At 39.4% G+C, this 26,433-nt stretch overlaps 4 protein-coding genes across 4 annotated transcripts; 1 reads left to right on the top strand and 3 right to left on the bottom strand.

Moving 5' to 3' along the window:
• Positions 1 to 2,201: 2,201 nt before the first annotated feature.
• Positions 2,202 to 3,059, top strand: LOC308571691 (olfactory receptor 6B1-like; the record flags this gene model as incomplete). The annotated part of the gene is made up of 1 exon (XM_081167334.1): positions 2,202 to 3,059. One exon carries the CDS (start codon positions 2,202 to 2,204, stop codon positions 3,057 to 3,059), a length of 858 nt encoding a protein of 285 aa, XP_081023460.1.
• Positions 3,060 to 5,975: 2,916 nt separating this feature from the next.
• LOC308571690 (olfactory receptor 5AR1-like) lies at positions 5,976 to 6,923 on the bottom strand (the record flags this gene model as incomplete). The annotated part of the gene is made up of 1 exon (XM_081167333.1): positions 5,976 to 6,923. The coding sequence occupies one exon, from the start codon at positions 6,921 to 6,923 to the stop codon at positions 5,976 to 5,978; it is 948 nt and encodes a 315-aa protein (XP_081023459.1).
• An 8,788-nt stretch (positions 6,924 to 15,711) lies between these two features.
• LOC308571689 (olfactory receptor 5B21-like) lies at positions 15,712 to 16,656 on the bottom strand (the record flags this gene model as incomplete). The annotated part of the gene is made up of 1 exon (XM_081167332.1): positions 15,712 to 16,656. The coding sequence occupies one exon, from the start codon at positions 16,654 to 16,656 to the stop codon at positions 15,712 to 15,714; it is 945 nt and encodes a 314-aa protein (XP_081023458.1).
• Positions 16,657 to 21,830: 5,174 nt separating this feature from the next.
• LOC308570528 (olfactory receptor 5B21-like) lies at positions 21,831 to 22,778 on the bottom strand (the record flags this gene model as incomplete). Its single annotated transcript, XM_081165432.1, has 1 exon — positions 21,831 to 22,778. The coding sequence occupies one exon, from the start codon at positions 22,776 to 22,778 to the stop codon at positions 21,831 to 21,833; it is 948 nt and encodes a 315-aa protein (XP_081021558.1).
• Between the last annotated feature and the right edge of the window lie 3,655 nt (positions 22,779 to 26,433).

Here is a 26,433-nt window from a genome sequence, read left to right as displayed (position 1 = left end):
GGATACACTGCACTTTTTTCTAACACTGGAAGGATGCGGCAGTCAAAACAATCAATGCAGCAATAGCACCTCAGAAGCGGTAGGAATTCCGATCCTTCAGCAAAATTATGAAAAATGCAATAGAAGCTCTAACTGTGTCCTAACTTAGACACGAATGGAGCATTAATTCCAGTAAGGTATGTTAATGCAGAAATGTGGAACTTATTAGATGACCTGTACAGTATATTTAATACATTTAGAATTTTGGTCTTCAGCATAACAGCAACCATGGGTTTAATAAGAGAGTGATATCTAGTTCACTAGAAATCATGATTTGAGAGTATTTTACATCAAACATTGAGTTTGTTCTGCTTAGTAAGCCACTAGAACTGGTTCAACATTTAGTTCTGAAGAACTTCTGTATGTCTAGATTGAAATAAGTGCTAAAAGTTGAAAAATCAGCCACTTGTTTTTACCCATCGATGGGGTACATGGATCATTCATGTAGAGGCTCATGGTGCATACAGAGCTTGATGAGTATTGACTTTTAGCAGGGTTAACTGTAAGCAGGACTTGCTGGTTGCTCTTAAGGGCTTGCTAGAAGCTTCTGTGATGTGAGCCAAAGGTCAAGAACTGAAGGAATGTTGTCCTATCACTCTTTGCGTGAGGCTTGTGCACCCTATGAGGAGAAAGAAAGTCCAGTACACTCCTGCAAAGGGACTGTGGAAAGGAGTCGTCTTAAATATCCCACATGTAAGAAAGACACCATAGACAGTGTGGGTCTTTTATGAAACCTATTGCACCACCACTCCAAACGCAACATAGAAGTAATCAGTTTCTCTCTTTGTGGGTGAAAAACTATGAAATAACTTGCAGCTTGGGAGTGTTTTGTTGAATGAGGAAGCCTCTTCTAAGAGAGAGCATGCCAACCGGCACAGGGCTGGTGTTTAGGAGCTATTCCTGATATTTTGAATCACTATGAGATTGCATTGAATTGCATTGTTTTGATGAATTGTTTTGTTTAAATTATTGTTTTTGATATTATAGTCATCATAGTGATCATTTTTTAACACTCTTGTTACTGTGAGCCACTTTGAGCTCAACCTTTGTTGAAAAGCAGAATAAATATGATGTGGCTGAGTTCTGTGTACACCTATGGGATCCACATAATAATCTCTGCAGATGTTATTTTCAGGCTGAGTGCAACAGAAGCAGTGGCTACCATTGTCACAAAACATGGATGTAGCCCAGTGGCAGAGCATGCAGAAAGTCCCAGTTTCAACCCCTGGCATACCACCCATTCTGTGATTACTTTATGAATAGGCAACATGTGTTGTGAAAGACCTTTGAGACCCCAGAGAGCTGTTACCAGCTAGAATGAACCATACTCATCTAGATGGATCAGTGGTCTGAGTCAGTATGAGGCAGCTTCATAAGTTTGGAAATTCTGCAAAATTCAATATTTTTTATTCACACCCAGTTACCAAAGTAGCAGGAACCAATAAGGCCCCACAATCAACTAAGTTAGCAAATAATACTATTGCGATTACAAGGTTAATTGATAAAACCACCCTTCATTAGAAAACACTTCCAAGCCAATCTCAACATGTTCATCGAGATATGAACATGCTAAGGTATGCTTTCTCAGATCAACTGATTTTTTTTTGCCCAAATTCTATATATACAGTATGTGAAATATTAACCTTTATATGAGACTGATAATGTTTATTTTATGGATATATATCCTGTCTTTGAGACGACATTCTCCCTCTTGAACTCTGCATTGCCTGGCTGACATTACATTGCATGCATAGCCTATCCTCTGCTTCAAAGCTCATTCTCCCAAGAAGGTAGAGGCAAAGTTACAGACCCATGTCAAATAGAACATTTTGGTGGGTCACTCCTGTATTAAAGAGTTAGTTTTGCAACACCTGTGGAATTATTTCATCTAACCTCTTAATTTGCCATGTTTCTTACAGATTTCATCCATCTTTGAACTATTAAAAGATCAATGAACATATTCAATTTTTTAAGAACTGTGTATATGGTTATCTTCACAAGTGAACTTCTGTTTCTGTTATTCATGCATAGTAAATGCAATGGGAACCCAGAACTGGAGGAACCAGACAGACTTTTCAGAATTCATTCTCTTGGGATTTAGTGATGTTCCTGAACTACAGTTAATTTTCTTTTTGATGTTTCTTCTTATCTACACTGCGACCATGACTGGAAACCTTCTGATTGTTGTTCTTATCATGTGTGACCAGCATCTCCATACCCCCATGTACTTTTTTCTGGGCAACCTTTCATGCCTGGAGACCTTCTACAGCTCAACCATAGTACCCAGGATGCTAGCAAGTTTCTTGACTGGAGAGAGGACAATTCCTATGTGGGGCTGTTTTTTACAATATTATTTCTTTGGCTCTCTTGTGGGTTCAGAATGTTATCTGCTGGCTGCTATGTCTTACGATCGGTATTTAGCAATTTGCAAGCCTCTTCACTATTCAGCCTTAATGAATCATACGTTGTGCATACAGATTATGATGGGATCATGTGCAAGCTGTTTTCTACTTAACACTATAACAACATATTTGATGTCCCAGCTATCATTTTGTGGTCCTCGTATTCTTGATCATTTCTTCTGTGATTTCACCCCAGTTATAAAGCTTGCTTGTGGTGATACACAACAGATGGAATTAATGGCTTTCTTCCTCTCTTCCCTAATAGCTCTAGCCCCATTTCTTTTGATTTTGGTGTCCTATGGTTTGATCATCTCCACTGTCCTAAGAATTCCATCAAACACAGGGAGACGAAAGGCCTTTTCCACTTGTTCATCCCATCTTACGGTGGTTATAGTTTTCTACGGAACCCTTGTCATTGTCTACATGTTTCCCAAAACAAACACATTGAAAGACCTGAACAAAGTCTTCTCCATCTTTTATACAGTTCTAACCCCCATTGTCAATCCCATTGTATATTGCCTGAGAAACAGAGAGATAAAGGAAGCTATGAGTAAGCTTATCTGTCAGTTGTTTAGTTTTGTAAGGAGAAGTACATTTTTCCACAGCAGCTTTGGGTAGAATGAATAAAGAATTTCTGATTGTGAACTGATATAGGATAATGTCTGGGTTAGATCCAATGAATTGTTTGGCAGATTAAGGCACTTCTGACAAAAAAAACACCTTCTTATGAATAGAAGACATTCCTCCATCAGAGAAAACTTCTTAGAATCACCGCTCTATGTTGAGTGAGTGAATAAATATTTCTGGCCATCTCAAATGATATCCAGCTAACTTCATTATTTCCTTCTGACCCAGCTGAAGTTTAACTAATGTGAAGAAAATATTTTTGCTTATTCTGTTGCATGAACATAGAAGCTTCTCTATGTGTTTCATATCAGTGTCACTGAATTGTTATCTACTATTGGAATAAGAAAAATGATGACGGTCATGACAGCATATGAGCTCATTGCAGCTGCAGACAGCCAGCTTGTTGACATCATGTGATTTGGCTGACTGTGGGAAACAGTGTTCCAGTCAGTTCACAGGGCAGTTCACTGGAATTTGCTCAGAGTGTAATATGAGACCTTCCTCTTGCGATTGTACAGGAAGTCTTTCTTACTTGTTTGCCAATGTTTGAAGAGAGCAGACATGTTTTCTGTAATGCTGAAGAGTCAGAAATAAAGGATGTAAATAAACATTTCTGACTATCTCCTTTCCCTGCCGGGGGAGCAGGAAGGAGTGGGTGTGCTCTTCCCACGCTGGGAAGGGTCGCCTATCGAGACCTAGCCTGAGCTTGCTGGGGAATGCAGCCAGGGAGGTCACCAGAGACCAAGCCGGGTGCCTGGGAGAGTTGCCAGCTTCTCCTGATATAGGCTTGATTTCCAACAGGTCAACCTGCCTTTTAGGAGACAATGTTCCACAAAAATGTGACCCTGCCCCAAAATAAGAGGAACTGGACACAAAAGCAGTAAGGTGAACAGCAAATGATTTAATAAGCATTTTGGACCCTGCTAGACCTTCCTTGGGGGAAAATAAAGTAAGTTTATAAAATAATAATTACAAAGCAGAATAATAGGTTATATAACTACCATAACAGTCTTTTTAGATTTCATTACAAGCTAGGAAAAGAAAACAATGTCCTTTTCATGAAAGCATCACAAATAATATAAGTTGATAAGACAAAACCAAGGAACAACAAATGATATATACAGGGATAGACTGGACAGGATGGGGGGAAATGAGAAAAAATAAAGAAGGTTTTTTTGTAAGACATGGTCCTCAATGGTGGGGAACAAGAAAGCTCGGAGACAGCATAATTGTAGGAAGAAGGCAAAGTACATAGTGGATGACTGTAATAAAAGGGAATATGGAACAGGAATGCCAGATTCCTGCATGATATGCATAATATACTCATAATATCACAATACAAATCACCTTATAAAATTCCTACTACAAAGCCTTCGGTTACATCCATTGCCTATTGAATTGTACACTGCATTGACTATATATGCCATTTTACAATAAAATGATAAACAACAGATAATAAAGTACTCATATTCTCTGTGAGAGCAATCTTATACACAAGAAGCTGGTATAAAGCAAGCCAGCATAAGTTAACCCAGTGTAAAGTTATGTCAAAACCATACTCTGTTCAGGAGCAAGGCAGCTGCCAACCCAAGCCTGTCAGAAGGAAAACAAGCTTTTAAAAAATAACCTGACTTGTATTATCCATCTTTCCATGTCATGCTACTGCCTAGTTCTGTCACTGCCATGCCCCCAGAAAGCCCCTTTTGGTGGGAATTACACTGGTGTCAGCCCAGCTGAGTTGGGAATCAACTGGCTGAGCTGAAGAGCCACCACATCCTAACTCACTCATGCCAGTGAATCTTGCCATAAGATTGCATCCATCCTTTCTATTTTATATACTTTAATATATCCCAAATACAGATTCACTAAATCCTGCTTTTTATTATTTCTCCACTTATTTGTCTTAGATTGTTGTCCATCTCTGGTTCTGATTAAATTCAATAGATTAACCATATATATTAGTTAACCAACAGTCTGTTGAGATTTTGGCATTCAACCCTTCTTCCTGCAGTTAACAATTTCCAATGTTATCCCTCTGAACTCTATCCTTAAGATATTGAAACAATATCACTAGTGGGTCATTGGGAAGGTCATAACCCAAAATATCCTTTGTTTCACTCAGAAGTAAACTCAAATATATCTGAATTTTCCTGCATGACCACATGATCTGAAATATGTCAATCACAGGAATTTTGTACTTCCAGCAATTATTTGATGTTCCTATTTAATCTGTTTGGTGCCATCCCAGTCATCACAGAAATTAAGGACCAGCAAATATCAGTATGTAACTCCATCCATTAAAAAGCCCCCTTAAGCAGCTGCTGCTACAGCAACAGCAATCACCTAAGCATGCCTTTAATGAAAAACATGGGATTCTTGTTAGGTAGGTTTGCCATATATTGAACAGCAAAAAAGAGGCCAGCCCAAGCTGCTGCCAGCCGGAGCAGGAAAAAGAGGTGCACAGGTCTGAGGGGCTGCCACTGCCATGCCCATGTGCCTCTTTCCCTGGCTCAGGCTGGCAGTGGCCATGGTGTGCAGAGAAACCCGTGCCCAAGCCCAAGCTGGCTCCCAGAGAGGAATTCATACCTGCTATATAACAACAGTGTGGCATGGCAGTTAAACTAAGGATTGTGCTTCAGTTTGTCATCCAAACTGGGAACAGTAGTTAAGATCTCTCCTTAACCATGGTGTATAGCCAATAGGCTATGATTAGTAACATTAACCATAAACCCTAGCATAGATGAAAAACTGAGACAAACCTTAGCACAACTGTCCTGCTTTGCTGTGGTTAAAATACTCAGGAGGAACAGAGAAGATGTGAACTTCACTCTGGAAACCTGCATATTCACGATGTCACGGTAAAGAATATCTTGGCTTACACGGACGTATGGACAAAGCATCTGCAGATTATTCTAAAAGCCTGCATTTGCTTATGACTCTCCGTAAAGATTCCTTCACCTCTTTGTTCCTCAGGCTGTAGATAAGTGGATTGATTAGAGGGGTTAAGACTGTGTAGAAGACTGAAAAGATTTTGTCCACTTCCCGCAGAGCTTTCCTTTTTGGAAGTGCATATACAAATATTAAGGATCCATAAAATATAGAAACCACAATAAGGTGGGAAGAACAGGTTGAAAAGGCCTTTTTCCTCCCTGTTGAAGATGGGATCCGTAAGATGGTGGCTATTATACACACATAAGACATCAGTGTCAAGAGACAAGAAGGAATAGTGTCTATGGCTGAGACTATAAGGCCCACCAGTGTCACCAAAGTGGTGTCACTGCAAGATAGATTAATCACCGGTGTCAATTCACAAAAGAAATGATCAATTTCACTGGGACCACAGTAATATAGTTGTGACATTAAACTTATTACTATTGTCATAACTGTAATCCCACATAGCCAGGACCCAGCCGACAAGAGAAAGCAGAGTTTCCCATTCATAAGAGTGGCATAGTGGAGGGGCTTACATATGGCTAAATAGCGATCATAGGACATAGCAGCCAACAGGTAGCATTCAGCAACAACTAGGAATCCAAACCAATATAGCTGAGTGAAACAGCCACCAAGAGATATAGTTCTATCCCCTGTCAGGAAGCTGGCTAACATCCTGGGAAGGAGAGTTGATGTATAGCAGGTTTCCAAACAGGACAAGTTTCCAAGGAAGTAGTACATAGGAGTGTGAGGGTGATGATCAGAGATTACCAGAGTGATGATTGTGATGTTTCCAACCACAGTCACAGTGTAGATGATTACAAACACCATGAAGAATAGAATTTGTAATTTGGGGTCATTTCCAAATCCCAGAAGGGTAAATGTGGTTATTGCTGTTCCATTGCTTATTTCAAAATTCTCCATAGGTTCACTGGAGGTTAATTGCTAAAATTGTTGTTTCCCCAAAATTTTAATATTTCAGATTTCAATGATTGCAATCATTCAAATGAAATTTGGAAGAATTTTGCCTGTAGTTAATGATCATGAAGTGATACATCTATATAAACGATGAATCGTGGATATAGTTTGGACTGGAGATCAGCTGAAAATTACAACTTGGTTGTGCAGCTCTTTGCATCACCACTGACATCTCATCATCAGTATTTTGCAGACCAGCGAATGCTTATTGATGGCACACTATATATACTATAAAGAACCTTTACAGTTTAAACAGCACAGTAAAAATATAGAACAACAAACTGTTGGTGGTGGATCTGGTTCTCTGACTCCAATCAAGCAGGACTATGCAAAATATGAGCTCCGGTGCTTCTAATACAGCTTCATTCACTACAATGAAAGGAACACTTTTCAGTGCACTGCCCATTTTACTCAGAAGATTGGATACAGTCCATGATAGCTACCTTTAGCTCCCTTGGAAATAAATGAGAGATTTCAGTCATGACTAGCATGTCTCATTGATTTCATTGGGACCAAATTCAACTAACTTAGCCTGAATCCATCTCACAGGTACCCCCTGAGGCTTCATTCATATTCACTTTCCACAACATGGAATAACTTCCCAGTGATGTGCTCCTACACTGCAAAGCAGGGGTGAGCTGAAGGTAATGGCTTTTGATTCCCAATTGTTTGGCATCAACATTAAATTCACCTGCTGAGAGATAGAAAACTTGAGACAACCTGAAGTATACTCTTATATGAATGGACTGCAAACTTATTTATTTTTTGGTAATGAAAACAGCTTAGACTTGTTCCTTCATTCTATCTGTACACATTTAAAACTAACTGTGGTTGGTATATTCTTTAGTTCTTGTTTTAAGTAGATTATGATTCTGGCCATGCTTATTGTAGGGAGAAAATATGACTAAACATTGCCACAGAGGAAGGGCTGTTTATGTTGGGATTTTTATGCCTACATGCCATTTGATGCAGCTTCTCACAAAAGCAGTTAAGAAGTTGACTGAAGGCCAAGACTGAGCAGAGGGGGTTATTCTGCCTAGAGATATGGGAGTTTGGATACAACTCTGCTATTGGTCGAGGTCTCCACATAGGCATGATGACTCATGATCTTCCTTGGCTGGATAGTTGGTTGGTCAGTGTATGTTCTGAGAGCCATCTGGAGTATGTTAAGTGAGAGAGTTAAGATCCGTGTCTGTATCCTTTATAATAACTTGTGAGTTTGCTGTAAATAATAAAACACCTATAAGTTACTGGTAGCAGCGTCTTGTTCCTGCTTCATCCTTCCTGCCCACAACTGATTGCTTCTGGAAGTCCGCGTATGCTCTGCTATACAGTGGTACCTCAGGTTAAGTACTTAATTCGTTCCAGAGGTCCGTTCTTAACCTGAAACTGTTCTTAACCAGAAGCCTCCTGCTGCTGCCCTGCCACCGGAGCTTGCTTATCCTGAAGCAAAGTTCTTAACCTGAAGCACTATTTCTGTTCTTAACCTGAAACACTATTTCTGGGTTAGCGGAGTCTGTAACCTGAAGCGTATGTAACCTGAGGTACCACTGTATTCAGCTGCAATCCTGCAACAGGTTAAAGTTGTGAAATACCAATAGTTTACAAGGGTCTTTCCTCCTTACTGGCACCCTCTCTCTCAATTGAATAACAGTTTGTAAAGAGGGACACACACCAAAGAGTAAAATCCAAGGAAGTAGAAGAACATCAGTTGCTGCAGATGTTTGAAGCTAAGCAAGATAATTCAGAAGTGATGAAGTGATAGATAAGTAATTGCAAGGAGAACAAATGTAAGAAGTATCAAATAACAGATTATTATTATTATTATTATTATTATTATTATTATTATTATTATTATTATTATTATTATATAAATCTGCCTTCTGGAATGGATTCCTGGATAATTGCAGCTTCTTGAATGCATTTGTATTTCATTTATCAGTGTCCAATACAATTTTCATGAAAATGGTATGCACTGTGATATTTGAGGCCAATTTGGGTGTTTTTCCCAAACAAAAAGGTCTGATGAATTTCAAGGGGAAATCAAAAAAAGGTTAAGAAATCTCTAGGGAGAGTCATGTGAGAGCCACAAGAATGCCATTCAGAAAATATATCTGTTTTACTCATGTTCCATGGGCTACAACTCAACACAGTAATGCTAAACTAATTGAAATTAATGCCCATTTCTGTGTTGCCAAAGATTAAAACTATACACCAACTTTCCTAAGAGTGCCATTCAACTTAATGGGACTTAGTTCTGTGTACGTATGTATAGGTCTGTACTGTAAATGTTTGGCAAATAGTGAAATTAATGTCCTGGTTTTTGCATTGCAGAGGAAAGACAATTGGAGCGTGCGCACACACGCAGAGAGAGAGAGGGAGGGAGAGAGAGAGAGAGAGAGAACTTTCTCTTTATGTCATTTGCTTTTCCAGCAATGATCTGTAAGGAATGTGAAATTTTAAAATAGGCAGACATCTAGTGAAAATAAGTGATTGGGTGTGAGGAGAATAATAATAATGTTACCATTCCTCTTGACCATCAGATGGAACCAAGGCAGAACAGCTTAGTGATTCATTTCCTCAGCTGTGATGATCACAACTTGTCCAGCCGCTTCACATGACAGCATCTCATGCTAACATGTTTTGCAAGAAGAGGGATTATATAAGAAGTTGGAAATGGTCACAAGGGATCAGTATGAAGATCAACCTCTTGAGTTTTCCAAGAAGAGCTGCACTTAAATTGCTCTTCTGGGAAAAGGAGGCATATTCCCTTTGTAAAATGATGGTTCTACTTTAATTAAGAATGTATTGTAGGTATCAATATTGTGCACTTTGAAGTGATTGGAAGCTTAATAACGCACTCCGTGTGTGTGTGTGTGTGTTTTTCTGCAATTTTTTTTAATTGATTTTACAATTTTAACTTCAACAATTATTCTTTGTAAAAAAGAAAACAAAAGCAAAAACACAAAACAGAAACAACAAAAACAACAACAAAAATATAAAAACATCAACATAAAACATCAACACTTTTTCCAATATATAAACATCATCTCTTTCTTTTGGGGAGGTTCTCTTTAACCTCCTGACTTTCCTCCATTCCCTTTTCTGGTTCATTGAATGTATACATTTTCTGCATAATTATAATTAAACCTCTTAGTCAGTGTGGTGTAGTGGTTAAGAGCGGTAGTCACGTAATCTGGGAAACCGGGTTCGTGTCTCCGCTCCTCCACATGCAGCTGCTGGGTGGCCTTGGGCCAGTCACACTTCTCTGAAGTCTCTCAGCCCCACTCACCTCACAGAGTGTTTGTTGTGGGGGAGGAAGGGAAAGGAGAATGTTAGCCGCTTTGAGACTCCTGAAGGGGAGTGAAAGGCGGGATATCAAATCCAAACTCTTCTTCCTCTTCCTCTTATTCTTATTCTCATTATTTTATCAACATTTAACTAATTACCATCAAACCTTAATATCTCAATTCAAATTTCCTTTCTTTAACTTTATCTCATTTTTAACTGCTTGCAAATATTTAATCAAAGCCTCCCAATGTTTCTACTTGTTTGCAATATTTTTGTTCATACACAATAAAGGTTTCCCATTTTTTTTTTGAAATTTTTCATTATCAATGTCTCTAAGCTTTTCTGTGAGTTTAGCCATTTCAACATAGTCCATCAATTTCAGTTCCATTCTTCTATTGTTGGTATCATGTCTTCCTTCCATTTTGGGCTAATAGAATCTGGGCTGTTGTTGTTGCGTACGTAAACAATTTATTCTTTTCCTTCAAGATTTGGCTTCCTGTTATTCCTAATTCTGTTTTTTTAATAAAAGTCAATTTAAACATTCTCTTCAATTCATTATATATCATTTCCCAGTAACTTTTAACCATTTAACGTTCCCACCACATGTGGTAAAAGGTACCCTCTTTTTCTTTGAATTTCTTTGAATTTCCAACATTTATTAGAACTTGTTCTATACATTTAGCAAGTTTTACCGGTGTTATGTACCAACAGTACATCAATTTCATATAGTTCTCTTTCAGTGTTGTACATGCAGTGAATTTCAGATTCACCTTCCAAATTTCCCCCAATCACTCATTTGAATATTATGTCCCAGATCTTTTGCCCACTTAATCATCACACATTGAACCTCTTCATCCTTTGTTTCCCATTCTAGCAGCAAGCTGTACATTTTCTTCAATAATTTTAATTCAATAATCTTTTAAATCTGGATATTGAGTAACTAAAATCTATCTTTTTATCTTCTTTAAAAATCTCATTTAGTTGAAAATATTGTAACTGATCTGTTATCTTTTCTCTTATTTCCTCAAATTTTCTTAATTTTAATTGATTTTCTATTATTATTATTATTATTATTATTATTATTATTATTATTATTATTACTGAGATTTTCAGTTAAACAGAAAGCATCATGTTTTAGTTTTTGACTGTTTGTTTTGGTTTGTTTTCTGTTTAATTGATTTTCCATTTCAATTAGGAGCTCTCTATATGTTGGCCAATTTGCCCTCATATTTATCTTTTTGAGAGATATTGCTTCCAGATATTGCTTTCAGAGCCATCACCCTTTCCAGATGGTGAATTTGAAACTCAATAGCCTCATCACATGATCAAATGCTACTTTAGTTTAGAGTAACAGAAAACAATCTAGAGGCAATCATTAACCCATTTAGGAGCTAAAAAACCTACAGTGGTAAAACCCTGTGTTAGCAATACACATTTAGACTTTTTTCATTTTAAAGCTTCATTAATACACAGGAATTTTCCCTTTTTAGTGTCAATTAAACCAATTATACCTAACAGAATGTGTCAGTGGGTGCTGTGAAAGTGTGGCAGTGAGGTAGGAATAATTACACCTCAAAACTTGGTTCATTTGGAGGGCTAAACTGACTTCAGACTATCATTACTTGATGAATGTGTGGTGCCAGGTGTTGGATGAACAACACTGTGACCATATTGGATTCTGTGGTTTGTAAGAAGTCTATCAAAATTAGCCAAGGACTGGTTCCAATATTATCAATTATTTGAAACCTTCAAATGTGATAAATGTGATTAAAAAAGAGGATTTTGACAGAGATTTCCAGATTTGAATCAGATCTAGTAAATTCTAAAACTAAAACCCTCTCCAAAACATACCAACTCCTCCTGGACTGGGAAGTCCAGGAGGAGGAGGTTAAGTCCACAATGATCACATGGGTCCAAGACTTTGGTTACAACATAGAGATGAGCCAGAGGGAACACCTATGGAAAGTAAATTGGAACTTTACGGCATGCTACACATTAAGGGAGAACCTTCAAAAGATGTTATACCACTGGTATCTAACCCCTTCTAAACTCTCCAAAATGTACAAAAGTGTGTCTAATATATGTTGGAGATACGGAGAACCAGGTGCTCCATATGTGGTGGGTTTATAAAAAGATCAAAACCTTCTCGAATGACATACATACTCAGCTTCAAATAATGTTAAATGCATCCTCCCCCCCAAAAAAAAAAACCAGAATCATTTTTATTGGGTATTACAGGAGCAGGTGTAGCCAGGAAAATAAGGAAAATTTTTCTGTATGCCACCACAGCCACGATAGTACTTATAGCAAAGCATTTGAAGAGTGACCAAATCCCCATCAGATCAGAATTGGTAGAAATTACTAAAATTGGTAGAATATGCTGAACTAGATAGTCTCTCAGAAAAGATTAAAGATAAGCAAAAATGGGAGTTCATTGATAACTGGAAACCTCTAAAGAATTACTTTAAAAAAAAGTCTTGCAATCTGAATTCAGTGGCAGCTTTTGAATAAGCTCTGTAAATAAAGGTTAAATGGGTTAAAGTAGAGTGATATACATAGATATAAATATATTATAAATATATATGATTATATAAATATAATATAAATATATATGATCTAGAGTAATATACATAGATGCATATTAATATTTTATTAAGATTTTGCTGATAAATTTAGGTAATAGGTAGATGGGAGTGAAAAGATGTTGAGAAGGACGGGAAATCAAATTTATGTAGATATATACTTCTTTGTTGGAATTTTTATTTTGATGAGTTTGATCTACAGTCTATAAAATGTCTTTGATGTATGGATGCAACTACAGTTAATAAAGCATAATAAATAATAAACCTACAATTAAATCATCAATTAGGCAGCTTAGGCAGACAGCTTAATAGGCCAGCTGAATGTTAATATATCAACAAGAAGTGCATTCCATAATACCTATCAGGGACTGGGCAGAGGAGAAATGGTGGAGACCCCTTCCCCAGCTTGACCCTTGTAAGGAGGAGGAAGAGGAAGACAGTTTAGATTTACAACAGGGGTTTTAGGGATGTCATGGCTCAGAGGCAGATGAGGGTGTTAAAGAAATTTGCCCATAAATTGTTGCCTTCCTTAAGTGATTTGCAACTACCAAGAAGGCACGTTTTAGGCTCTTAAATGTTGGGAGTAAAGAACAGAGACCAAACCGGGAAAATTTGTAGCAAGGCGGCTTGTAAGCCTGATCTTTATTGAAAACAAAGAAATGACTGTTGCAACAGGGTTCCTTGCTTCACGAGAAGGAATCCCAAAGGCAAGCCCTGATATTTATACACTTGGTTTTTCATACAGGACAATACAAGTACATAGATTACAGAAGAGACAGACTAGGCATGGCATGAATGGATTTGCAGGTGAGTGACACTTGGGGAAAACATCTGTGTTAACGACAGTTCTTGTGGGTGATTTGCATTGTTTTTCCTGGGTGGTGTCAGTAAGAAGCTTATGCAAACTTGTTTGTGACATATTTACTGATATGTTTTCTTGTTTGCAGAGTGATCGGAGTGACACCTGGAGCGGGCTGATAAGGAGGGAAACAGGATTTGAGCGTTTTGCCTGTGGGCTGTCAAGGATATGCAGGAAGATAGTAATGATCACTTTTAAATAAAGTTGCATTTTGTGAATGAGAGTACGTGTTTTTTGTGAATGAATGTATGAGATTCATGTATGGTAGACTCAATAGATGGCACTGTACCACTGAGGCCACCTCTGACAGGTATCCGTTACTTTATCTTTCCCTTGCAACATAATAGATACATTTTACATTCATGAAGTTACAATTTTACACTACTAAAGTTACATTTGGTATAGACACACAAGCTTCTTTAAAATCAAGAGATGTTACAATGTTTCTGTAAAAAGGCAAATTAATATAGTGTGGCAGGAGAGAAGGGGAAGGGAGAAGCAGGGAGAGGGACAAGCAGATTTTGATTTATATGTCCTGCTGGGTCTTCAGTCCACTCTGTGGTGACTCTCGACACTGTAGTGTCTTCCTCACGTAATTGTTGGATTTTTGGTGGACAAGAATGCGCTGGAGAAGCCTGACTTGGAGTGGCCACTACCGAGGGACAAGCAGAATACAAGCAGAATACATGCATATGTGAAAACATGAGCATTTACAGGTTTCAGTACAGTACAAGAACACGTGGAAACCTCTTTATTGTGAGCAGGAAGGATCTGTCCTTTACTGTTTTGTGTTAACATTCTTACAAGGGGGAAAGTTGGGAAATAATGGGAAAGAAGGAGGAGAAAACACCAGGGAGGTGACAGCTGATAGACACAGTGTCTTTAGAAAGCATTCCAGACCCAGCCCTCTCTCAGAACCCAGCAAGCCTTGAAAGTAGGAGAGCAAAGAGCTCAAAGACAAAGGGCACATAGCACCACCCACAGGAGAGACAATGAGGATGACAAACGAGGAACTGGGAGAGACAGGGGGTGGAGATTCACTATGGACAATGCCATTATCCAAGAGGCTGGGTTCTATAGCCTCTTTCTGTAAATACTGAATAAAAAGTGTATGGTAAGAAACATTTCCATGTCTTTGTATGTTCCTGGGCAATTGGCCGGGAGTCTCTGGCAGCAGCCTGACAATACCAATGCTACACTGAAAAATATTGTTGGGTTCAAAGAAATGTTAAATACCACTGGGGGGAAATGGTGCCTTATAGGACCCCGCTGACGATCATCTGATTGGTGGTGCCTGCAGTGTAGCTTTTGGCATAGCTAGAATTTTACCTGTCCCACATGTGACATCATGAGTCCCTGTCAGGGGAAAAGGTTGGGTATAACTAAATATATGATGACGACAACAATGATGATGGTGGATGGCATCATATTTGCCACATCATTCAAGTGGGAAAGGTGGCTCAAATGAGTAGGCCTTTTAGGTCTAATAAGGCCATGGGCTGGAGTTTCCTCACTCATATTAATAAGAAAATGCTTGCATATGTGCCATGGGACTACCATATGTTTATCTGCAAAATCAAAACAGTGGCTAAATAAAAGGCATTCTGGCAATCTGGAAAAAAATAGCTCTACATCTATGATTACTGTACAGTCTTGTAATATATGTATTCTGGGCTGCTTCACATGACATGGCAAATTAAAGTGTGGCATGCAGCAAATTGAATAAACATGTTGGATCGCAGAAGCAGGTCACATCAGCTTTACTCTTCCTTATTTACTAACTACAGAAGGCACAACAGTTAATCTAAAATTTGAACCATGATCCACATTTCATATAAATCACTAAGGTGAAACCTTAGCTTAATTGCCATGCTGTGTTGTGGTTAAAATACTCAGAAGGAACAGATAATATGTGAACTTCTTCCTGGGAGCCTACACATCTACAAGGTCATGGTAAGGCATACTTGGGCTAATGTTGATGTGTGGACAAGGCCTCTGCAAATTATTCTAAAACCTTGCATTTTTTAATAGCTCTCTTTAAGGCTTCTTTCACTTCTTTGTTCCTCAGGCTGTAGATAAGGGGATTGATTAGAGGGGTTAAGACTGAGTAGAAGACTGAAAAGATTTTGTCCACTTCCCACAATGCATCCTTTTTTGGAAGCACATATACAAATATGAATGATCCATAAAATATTGAAACCACAATAAGGTGGGAAGAACAGGTTGAAAAGGCCTTTTTCCTCCCTGTTGAAGATGGGATCCGTAAGATGATAGAAATTATATACACATAAGACGACAGTGTCAGGAAAAAAGAAACAGCATTTATGATTGACAGTATATGAACCACCAGTGTCACCAAAGTGGTGTCACTGCAAGAAAGAATGATCACCGGTGTTAATTCGCATAGGAAATGATCAATTTCACTGGGACCACAGTAATATAGTTGTGACATTAAACTTACTACTATTGTCATAACTGTAATCCCACATAGCCAGGACCCAGCCAACAAGAGAAAGCAGAGTTCCCCATTCATAAGAGTGGCATAGTGGAGGGGCTTACATATGGCTAAATAGCGGTCATAGGACATGTCGGCCAACAAGTAGCATTCAGCAATTGCTAAGGTTCCAAACCAAAAAAACTGTGTGAAGCAGCCACCAATAGATATAGTTCTATCCCCTGTCAGGAAGCTGGTTAACATTCTGGGGAGGACAGTTGAAGAGTAACAGGTCTCCAAGCAGGACAAGTTTCCAAGGAAGTAGTACATAGGAGTATGAAGGTGATGATCAGATACTACCAGAGTGATTATTATGATGTTTCCAACCACAGTCATAGTGTAGATGATTACGAACACCATGAAGAATGGAATTTGTAATTTGGGGTCATTTCCAAATCCCAGAAGGGTAAATGTGGTTATTGATGTCCCATTGCCTTTGTAAAAATTCTCCATAGCAATGGTCACTGAAATTAAATTGCCAAAATTATAGTGTCTTTAGGTCATTAGGTGTAATGTTCCAACTTTCATGAATTGCTGTTATTTTAGAAAATCACTTCAAACAGAAATTGGAAACATAATCTTAATGGAGTGATACATCTTTATCAAGCATGAAGCATGGGTATAGGTTGGACTGGAGAATCAGCTGAAGATTGCATCTCAGTTGTGAAACTTCTTGTTTCACTTTGAGCAACTCATTTTCAATATTCCCTAGATCAGATAATATTTATTCATGTTAGGCTATATATACTAAATAAATAACAAACTTTACAGTTAGAAGATAAACAATAAAATAATAATATTGTGCAACAAGTTGTGGATTGTGGGTCTGATTCTCTGGCTACAATACAGTAGGACTATGAAACATAGGAGCTCTAATGAATCTTATGTTTCATTCACTACAATGCAAGGACAGTTCCCATTGAGCTACTCACTATAGTCACAGGGCTGGATACAGAGTATTTTAGCTGCATTAAACTCCCTTTGAAATAGGAAAGATTTCACTAAGGACTAGCATGTCCCATTTATTTTACTGGGACCAAAGTTCATCTAACTTAGCTTGAATCTATCTCAAAAATTATTACCCACTGAAGCTTCATTCACATATACTTTCCACAATATGGAAGAAGTTCAATGTCATATGCTCCTGCATTGCAAAGCAGGAGTGAGGTGAAGCTAATGGTTTCTGATTCCCAATTGTTTAGTAATGACATCAACATTAAACTCACCTGCTCAGAAGTAGAAAATTTAATATAACCTTGGCTATTGCATTAATGGACTGTAAACTCATTTTATTTCTGGTACTGAAAACAGCTTAGACTTGTTGCTCCATTCTGTCTGTATGGCATTTACAGCTGGCTGTGTTTGATAAATTCTGGGGTTCTATTAAGAATAGACGTAAATCTTAAAAGCCTGAAGTCTGCCCACTCTTTGTGTAAAGGTAACAGTCATAGCCACAGGGGAAGGGCTGTTTACAAGGGTATTTTCTCCTGAATGACATCCTCCCTCTCAATAACAGTGATAAGGTCTGAGAAAAATAATAAAAAATTACCTTTCCTCTTTACCACCAGGCAGAATAGCTTAGTGATTTATTTCCTCAGCAGTGATGGCCACATTATGCTGTGTTGCCACTTCAACATAACTGTAACTCATGCTAATATGTTTTACATGAAAAGGGTTTAAAAGGTGGTGAATAGCCACAAGGGATTAGTATGAAGAAAAACCACTTGAGTTTTCTAAGGACTATGCTTAAATTGTTCTTCTGTGGGGAAAGTTCTACTCTAATTATGCCTGTGCTGATGGGTGCTGTGAATGCATGGCAACGAGATAGGAATCTTCAGAACTTTATGTACTTAGATGGCTAAACTTAGTTTGAGCCATCATAATTTGATGGATATATGGTACCAAGTGGTGGGATGGAACATTGATTGGATGGCACTGTGGCCAGGTTGGATTCTATGGTTTGTAAGAGTCAGGCAAAGGCGTACTACAGTTAAGATAGGCTGTTTAGGTAGGGACAGGAGCAAGCTGGTAGTAAATCAGATTGTGCAAGTTGGAGTTAGCACAACCTGTATATGATGATGATGGTGATGATGATATAATTATTTATTTCTTATACCCCCACCCCTCTGACTGGGTTATCCCAGCCACCCTGGGCAGCTTTCAGCAAAAATACAGGGGGGAGGGTGGAATCAAACAGTAAAAGCTTCCCGAAACAGAGCTGTCTTCAGATGTCTATGAAAAGTTATATAGTAGCTTTAACTCTGACATCTGACAGGAGAGCATTCCACAGGCCTTCTGCCTTGTTCCCTGTAATTTCAATTCTAGCAAGGAGGCCCTTGGAGCTGGACCTTGGAGCTGCCTGCTTTGAACAATGGGGTGGAGCTGTTCCTTCAAGTTTGCAGGGTCAAAGCTGTTTAGGGCTTTAACGGTCAACACCTTGAATTGTGCTTGGAAACATACTGGGAGGCAATGTAGATCTTTTAGGACCAGTGTTATATGGTGGTGGTGGCCACTCCCAGACAGTAGTCTAGCAACCACATTCTGGATTAATTGCAGTTTCTGAGTCACCATCAAAGGTAGCCCCACATAAACTGCAATTGGGAGATAATAAGAGCATGCACCACTCTGAAGAGGCAGTGGGCAGGAAGGTAGGGTCTCAGCCAGCATACCACATGAAGTTGGTAGATAGCTGTCCTGGGCACAGAGTTGACCTGCACCTCCATAGATAGCTGTGAGTCCAAAATGATATCCAGGCTGTGCACCTGGTCCTTTAGGGGTCATGGGATTTTTGTCTGTCACAAACTGTGGAGTTTTGACTCCACAAAGTGGGAAGTGACATAGACAGGATGTTTGTGTTACTGTGTTCCGTGAAGTGGGACTATTATCCTTTGTTCTTTCTCTTTGCTGTCTGATGCTAGAGAGAGAGGGAGCCATTTTGCAGTGCTCCGTGTGTGTTTATATGTAAATAAAGTAGATTAGCCAAAATGCTGAGTTGCTGAGGTCTGTTACGCAAGCTGCAAAGACTCTACGGATTCCCTAAGTGTTCCAATATCTGTTGGCATTGGTCACTGTCATGGTCGGGCTGAAGAAAGCTTTTGAAACTCTTGAATGATTGACCAGGACAGAGATAACATGCTAGTTGGGCATGTGTCTCTGCCAGGGTCCTACCTGAGTGTAGGACGAGCTCCTGACAGGGAGTCCCTCACACCTGCATGCCTCCTATCCCCCAGAAACAGTATCCCTGTCTTGTTGTGATTCAATTTTGATCCATTAACTGCTAGACTTGCCAGAGTGTCATGCCTAATAAGCACAGCAGCTCATCCCTACAGGTCTTGTCCCATGAATCAGTTGCCAAGACTGAAGGTCATTGTCTTCCCACAGCCATCTAAGTTCCCTCCTCTCCAGGGATTTCCCCAAGCAATCAGAGACTGAGCCTGTGTGAAGCCAACATCTTCTACACCCTATTCATACCTTTACTCATTCTGGGAGACTAGCAGGGAGAGGAGCTTGTCACAGCAGGAGGGGGAGACACCCATGACTATGCACAAGCCTGATTCATCTCTGCCTCTTGGCCTCTGTCCTCCCCTGCTGCACTTCCCGGGCTTTGAGCCTTCTTCCCTTGGTGGTTCTCCAGCTGGTTCCTCCCATTCTCTGTGTCTAACCAGTCCATGGCAGGTAGAGAAATGAAAAAGTTGGCAGAATGCCCATAGAGATGGAGCCTCTCGTATTTCAACAGGAAGTGCATTCAATAACCAACTGAAAAATCTTGATGAGTTCAAATAAATGTTGAAGAACATTGGGGGGGGATAGTACCTTGCAGCACCCCAATGCTGATTTGCTGATCAACAGTATGTGCAAACACATTTTTGTGGTAACTTTAGCTTCCCCACATCTGGCATCACAGTGTCATGCTTCCCATGCCATGGAAGTGGAAGTGGTAGGGCAAATGAAGACACTTTTTAGGCTGAAATCATGTTGTAAAGAAAACACTGGAAGGAACTGATACATACTGATACTATTATAGCGATGCAGAACCCTTTTCAGCTCAAGAAACACATTCCCTTCTAAGCTTCAGAAATGATCTTTTGCTGTGGGGGTTCAGCCACGAAACCCAATGAGAGATCTTACAGTTTGACCCACTTGCAAGCCAGGCTTCACAGAAGATGATTACATAGTGCTGGTTTCCCAAAACATCATATAAGGACAAACGTTACTCAAAGCTTCACCACTTGCAGAGCATCATCTGATTCAGTTGATTGATTGATTACATTTATATACCAGCTTTTATCCAAAGATCACAGGGTGGTTCAGAACATAAAAATACAAAATGTGAGCACAAAATACATAATAAAACAAATGAAAACAAACTAATAACCCCACTCCCACAAACATATTTAAAAGGCTATAGACTGTTAGTCAAAGACCTAGTTATAGAGAAGTCTTTTGCCTGATGCTTAAAGCTATATAGTAGAGGCACTAGGCAAGTCTTCTTGGTGAGAGTATTCCAAAAAGAGGGAACAACCACAGAAAAGGCCCATTCTTGTGTTGTCACCTTCTGGACCTCTTGTGGATGATGGAGTGATACCTCTTTATGAAGAATGGATATAGTTTTGACTGGAGAATCCACTGAATATTACAACGCAGTTCTGAAACTGCTTGTGTCACCTTTGGCAACTCAATAGCTCCTAGAACAGAGAATATTTATTGATGGCAAGCAATGTGTACTAAAAAAGGAAGCGGGGGCCTGCCAAATCAATAGATTCAGTAAAGGGTTAGAATTTGAGCAAACTCATAAATACAAGAATTTTGCAAGGGCTGGAAATAACACCAGTTAGCTTCCTCATGAGTAGAGTTGCCACCTTTGTTCTGGCAAAATACAGACCAGGATTGGGTAGTGATTTCCCCACCCACCCACCCAGTGCTGGAATGACTTCAAAGCAATCCATTACAACAACATACATGGTTTACAGTGTTTTATTCAATGGAAAAACATAGCAAAAGCACTGTTTACAAGTATAAGAAAAATATTGCATATTACATGTATAGCTTGGCTTGTAATGCTAGCTGGTTTGACACAAACCAGGATGAAACATCCCAATGACGATGTATATCCCAATTCAGTGGAAACTATCAGGAAATGTTCCAACAATGATATTGAAAGGAAACAAAAGCAAAAAACCTATTTGTTTTGGCTGAAAGTCATAGTCAGAAAGTCACTCTGTGTTGAGTCAATAATCTCTCCCTCTCTCTCCTTGACCCTCCATGAGGATATTTTGTCAATCCTTGCCACATTAAACAGTTCTTCAAAATAATTTAGTGGAAATTGACACAGGACAGATGGAGGTTGACTAAAATCAGATCATCACTTTTTATCAGTTCCTCAAAGCACCAGTTCTGAATATCAGCACAACCGTTCCCCATCGCAGAGAAGATCCTCTCCATGCCGCCTAGAATACTCAGAATGTCGGAAACAGCATAGCAGGTAGATCAGATGTCTTAAAATACAACCACCCATCTTGCACCCACTCGTTTTATCTTGGCTAGGAGCAGAGCAAGCATGAGCTTTTCTGTGGGAGCCTGCCCATTCACAAGGTCATCTTAAGGCATATTTTGGCTAATAGTGCAAATTATGTTAAAACCCTGCATTTGCTTATGACTCTCCTTAAAGCTTCTTTCACCTCTTTGTTCCTCAGGCTGTAGATAAGGGGATTGATTAGAGGGGTTAAGACTGTGTAGAAGACTGAAAAGATTTTGTCCACTTCCCACAGAGCTTCCTTTTTTGGGAGCACATATACAAATATTAATGATCCATAAAATATTGAAACCACAATAAGGTGGGAAGAACAGGTGGAAAAGGCCTTTTTCCTCCCTGTTGAAGATGGGATCCGTAAGATGGTGGCAATTATACACACATAAGACATCAGTGTTAGGAGACAAGATGGAATAGCATCGATGACTGAGACTATGAGACCCACCAGTGCCACCATAGTAGTATCACTGCAAGAGAGATTAATCACTGGTGCCAATTCACAAAAGAAATGATCAATTTCACTGGGACCACAGTAATATAGTTGTGACATTAAACTTACTACTATTGTCATAACTGTAATCCCACATAGCCAGGACCCAGCCGACAAGAGAAAGCAGAGTTTCCCATCCATAAGAGTGGCATAGTGGAGGGGCTTACATATGGCTAAATAGCGGTCGTAGGACATGGCAGCCAACAGGTAGCATTCAGCAATTGCTAGGGTCCCAAACCAAAAAAACTGTGCAAAGCAGCCACCAACAGATATAGTTCTATCCCCTGTCAGGAAGCTGGCTAACATCCTGGGGAGGACAGTTGAAGTGTAGCAGGTCTCCAAGCAGGACAAGTTTCCAAGGAAGTAGTACATAGGAGTATGAAGGTGATGATCAGAGACTACCAGAGTGATGATTATAATGTTTCCAACCACAGTCACAGTGTAGATGAATACAAACACCATGAAGAATGGAATTTGTAGTTTAGGGTCATTTCCAAATCCCAGAAGGGTAAATGTGGTTATTGGTGTTCCATTGCCTTTGTCAAAATTCTCCATAGCTTTGGAATTGAAATTAAAATGCTTTATTTCTAGTATCTTTAGGTGTAAATTGCCAACGTTCACTAGAAATTTTTTTTATCACTTCAGATATGCAAGTATTTCTCCTATGGTTAATCTTGATGGAGGGGTATATCATTATGAACAATGAATCATGGATATAGTTTGGACTGGAGAATCTGTTGAAGATTTTGACTTAGTTGTGAAGCTCCTTATTTCACCTTTAGCAACTTGTTAGCAGTGTTTCCCATTTCAGAAAATATTTTTTGATGGCAGGCTATATATACTAAATAAACAACATACTTTATATTTAGAGGATGAAACAATATCATAAAAATTGTGCTGCAAATTTTTGTATGTGATCTAGTTCTCTGACTCCAGTCAAGCAGGACTATGCAGCGTATGAAATCTTCTGCATTCACTGCAATGGAAAGAACAGTTGTCAGTGTGCCACCCATTATATTCATAGCATTGGATACAGAGTAATTTAGCTGCATTAGACTCCCTTTGTAATAAAGGAGAGATTTCAGTCAAAGCTAGAATGTTCCATTGATTTTAGTGGGACCAAAATTCAACCAAAATAACTTGTATCTCCCTGAGACTTCATTCACATACACTTTTAACAATATAGAGGAGCTTCTATGTGATATGCTCCTAGGTTGCAGAACATGGGTGAGCAAACGGTAATGGTTTCTGTTTCCATATTATTTAGTAATTCATCAATATTAAATTCACCTGCCAAGCAGTAGAAAATTTCAGTCAACCTGACTTTTGCATGAATTCATTTTATTGCTGGTACTGAAAATAACTTAGAATTGCTATTCTACTTTATGTGCATGGTGGCTGGTAAATTTCGGGGCTCTATTGAAAAAAAATCAGTAGATCTTAAAAGCCTGTCATTTGCCCACCCTTTGTGGAAAGGACTGGTTACAAGGGTCTTTCCTCCTAACTGGCACCCTCGATCTCAACAGAGTTAGAAATTCATAGGGAAGGTGTATGTTATGGACCTGATGTGCATGTTCTTACAGTTCATTCAACCACTTTTCACCCTACAAGGTAGCTCCTATCACATTGTAAAAAGGGGCTCATGCCAAAGAGTAAGATCTAGGGAAGCAGAAGAACATCAGATCCTGCAGATGTTTTGAGCTGAGCAATCTATCATTTAGAAGGGATAGATAAGTTAATTGCATGGAGAACAAATGTAAGAAGTCTCGAATTATAGCATATTGAATTAAATGAAATAAAATTCGCCTTCTGCAGTGGATCCCTGAATGATCACTGGTCCTCCAAAACATTTCTAGTTCATTTATCAATGTCCAATATAGTTCTCATGAAAATGTTGTGCAATGTGACATTTGAGACCAATTTGGGTGTTTCTCTAAAGGAGAAATGTCTGAAGAATTTCAAGCAAAATCTAAGAAACAACAACCCAGAAACAAAATTTCTATGTCATGTCATGTGAAAATGTGAGATCCATGAGAGTGTCATTCAGAAAATATATCTGGTGTATGGGCTACACCTCAACACAGGCATGGTTAAGCTCACTGAAATCAGTGCCCATCTCTGTGTTGTCAGAGGTTAGAAAACGTACACCAACTTTCTTGAGAGTGTCATTCAACTTAATGAGACTTAGTTCTGAGTAGGCATGTATAGGTCTCTATTGTAAATCTTTAGCAAGTAATGGAAACAATGGCTAGGTTTTTGCATCACAGAGGAAAGACAATTGGAACACTGAGAGAAAGACACAGAGAGATATAGAAGACACAGAGAGATATAGAAGACCTCCCCTTTGAGTCGTTTGCTTTTCTAGCATTGTTCTGTAAGGAATGTCAAATCTTAAGTCATCTAGTGAAAAACAGAGATAGGATCTGAGAATAAAACAGCTACCTTTCCTCTTGACCATCAGATGGAACGAAGGCAGAATAATTTAATGATTCATTTCCTCAGCTGTGATGACCACATGATGCTTTTCTTGCGTGTCTTACATGACTGCATCTCACACTAACATGTTTTGCATGAAGAGGGATTAAAAGGTGGGAAATGGGCACAAGGGATTAATATGAAAAACAACCTCTTGAGTTTTCAAGAAGAACTGTGCTTAAATTGCTCTTCTGGGGGGAAAGTACACATTCCCTTTGTAAACAGATGATGCAACTCTAATTATGACTGTGCCAGTGGGTGCTGTGAAAGTGTGGCAATGAGATAGGAATTATAAATCCTCATAACTTTGAGGCACATGGAGGGCTAAACCAAATTAGATCTATCATAGTTTGATGAATATTTGGTGTCAAGTGGTAGGATGGAACATCTATTGGACAGCACTGTGGCCAAGCTGGAGTCTGTGGTTTGTAAGAAGTCTATCACAGTCAGCCAAGGGGAATCCTCATCCTCATCCTCATTTAAAGTATATAAATTGTGCAATTTTAGAGTTCTAAAACCAGTAACTCAAATAGTAAAATGTAAACATCCATAAATATAATATAACATCAAACTACAAAACAGTTGAGATAGGCAGCTCAGGCAGAAAGATCAAAAAGCTGGCAGAATGCCAATAGACATGGAGTGTCCCATATTTCAGCAGGAAGGGCATTCCATAACATTTCAATGACTTCATAGAAATGTTGAAGAACATTGAGGGAATAATAGTGCCTTGAAGCACCTCACTGCCAATCTGTTGATTGAAGGTACCTGCAGACACATTTTTGGCCCAGTGGTGACTTTAGTTTCCCCAGATCTGGCATGATGATATCATATTTGCCAAGCCATGGAAGTGGGAATGGTGGGCCAAATGAAGAGGTATTTGGGGCTGGAGGTTCTTCAGCTCATGTTATAAAGAAAACACTTGAAGGAAACTGACCACATCCTCAAAGATGCCATCTAGTATAGAGGTGGGGAACCTTTTTCCGGTCCATGAGCCACATTCCCCTTTAAGAGCTTCATGACCACAATACATCAAGGACCACCTCTCTCCATATGAAACTTTCCAGACCCTGAAAGGGGAGAGTTAGCAGACAGGAGAGGAAGTGGAGAGGTGGGACTTCCGGGGTGGCGCCATCGGCAATGGCGGACTCCCTCTGAACTGGAGGGACCAGCTCCGCATGAAACGGGTCTTTTCCGCTGCGGCGAAGCGGGGACCCTTCTGGAAATCACAGGCGGATGAAGCCTGTGACCGTGGGACTCGGCGGGCACCCTTAGCGTCCCCCCAACCCGCAAAAGAACCCACTAACGGGCTCCGAAGCGATGAAGGGGAAGTGGCGCGGTGCTGTGAGTCAATTGCTTTTTCTGCGGAGCGAAGCCGCATAGCCATTGCCGAAGAGCGCTGCCTTTTTCCTGGGACAATTTGGCATAAAAAATAACCACCCGTGAGTACTGAAACATTGAATATTTGGACTTTAATTAAGAACTGGCGAAATAGAAAGGAATTTGGACTTAAAAATTTACCTTAATTTGGTACTGAAACAGGAAGGTCTAAACAGGAAGTCAGCCTTCCGTTTCCTTGTATCCAGAACAAAGCAAAGACAACGTAAACTAGAGCTTTGAAAATCACTTTCAAAGGATTGGCTTTCACCATTTAAAATCGCTGAACCCCCCTTCGGAAGCAGGAGAAGAAGGGGGATCTTTTTTGGGGGGGCTGTTTAAACCTGCAGAAGTGAGT

This window comes from Podarcis bocagei (assembly GCF_964188305.1).
Source record: "Podarcis bocagei genome assembly, chromosome: 13".
Lineage (NCBI taxonomy): Eukaryota > Metazoa > Chordata > Lepidosauria > Squamata > Lacertidae > Podarcis > Podarcis bocagei.
Note: the sequence above shows the minus strand (reverse complement) of the source record. Positions and strands in the feature narration are given on the sequence as shown.